The 864-nt window shown below is 61.7% G+C and overlaps 1 protein-coding gene across 1 annotated transcript; it reads left to right on the forward strand.

Annotated features, from left to right (window-relative positions):
- Nucleotides 1-290: 290 nt before the first annotated feature.
- On the forward strand, nucleotides 291-859 carry LOC108526027 (G-protein coupled receptor 6-like; the record flags this gene model as incomplete). Its single annotated transcript, XM_017866735.1, is given in 2 exon segments — nucleotides 291-411; nucleotides 414-859. Coding segments are annotated over 2 exon segments (555 nt in total), but the record flags the coding sequence as incomplete, so codon positions are not given.
- Nucleotides 860-864: the final 5 nt, after the last annotated feature.

Here is an 864-nt window from a genome sequence, read left to right on the forward strand (position 1 = left end):
GCCATCCTTGGAGAACTGATCCGTGTGCATGTGAGTGCATGTTGTCCTGGTGTATATCTGTGCAAAACTCAGAAGTCCGCATGGGTATTTCACTCACTTACTCACTTACTCAACAGGTATTTATTTTGGGATCTCACTTAACCCATGATTCCCCGATTTGCTCTGGGGTCCCAGGGTGGGGTGGGCAACTCAAGTGGAGCAATGCGAGAGGAGGCTCTATGCGTGGGAAAGTTTCCTGGCAGCCTGAAAGGTACACCTGACGCCTGCACTCCCTCCCTATGCAGGGTGCAAATCCGGCCGCAATGAACGCGAGTGCCGCCTCGCTCAACGACTCCCAGGTGGTGGGAGTGGCGGCCGAAGGAGCGACGGCGGCGGCCACAGCAGCAGGGGGGCCGGACACCGGTGAATGGGGACCCCTGCTGCGGCGGCTCTGGGAGCCGGCGGCGGAGCTAATGGGTCTCTGGAGCTGTCCTCGCAGCTGTCGGCTGGGCCACCGGGACTCCTGCTGCCAGCGGTGAATCCGTGGGACGTGCTCCTGTGCGTGTCGGGGACAGTGATCGCTGGAGAAAATGCGCTGGTGGTGGCGCTCATCGCGTCCACTCCGGCGCTGCGCACGCCCATGTTCGTGCTGGTGGGCAGTCTGGCCACCGCTGACCTGCTGGCGGGCTGTGGCCTCATCTTGCACTTTGTGTTCCAGTACGTGGTGCCCTCGGAGACTGTGAGTCTGCTCACGGTGGGCTTCCTCGTGGCTTCCTTCGCCGCCTCTGTCAGCAGCCTGCTGGCCATTACGGTGGACCGCTACCTGTCCCTGTATAACGCGCTTACCTATTACTCGCGCCGGACCCTGTTGGGCGTGCACCTCCT

This window comes from Rhinopithecus bieti, unplaced genomic scaffold, assembly GCF_001698545.2.
Source record: "Rhinopithecus bieti isolate Rb0 unplaced genomic scaffold, ASM169854v2 scaffold_65840, whole genome shotgun sequence".
Taxonomy (NCBI): Eukaryota; Metazoa; Chordata; class Mammalia; order Primates; family Cercopithecidae; genus Rhinopithecus; species Rhinopithecus bieti.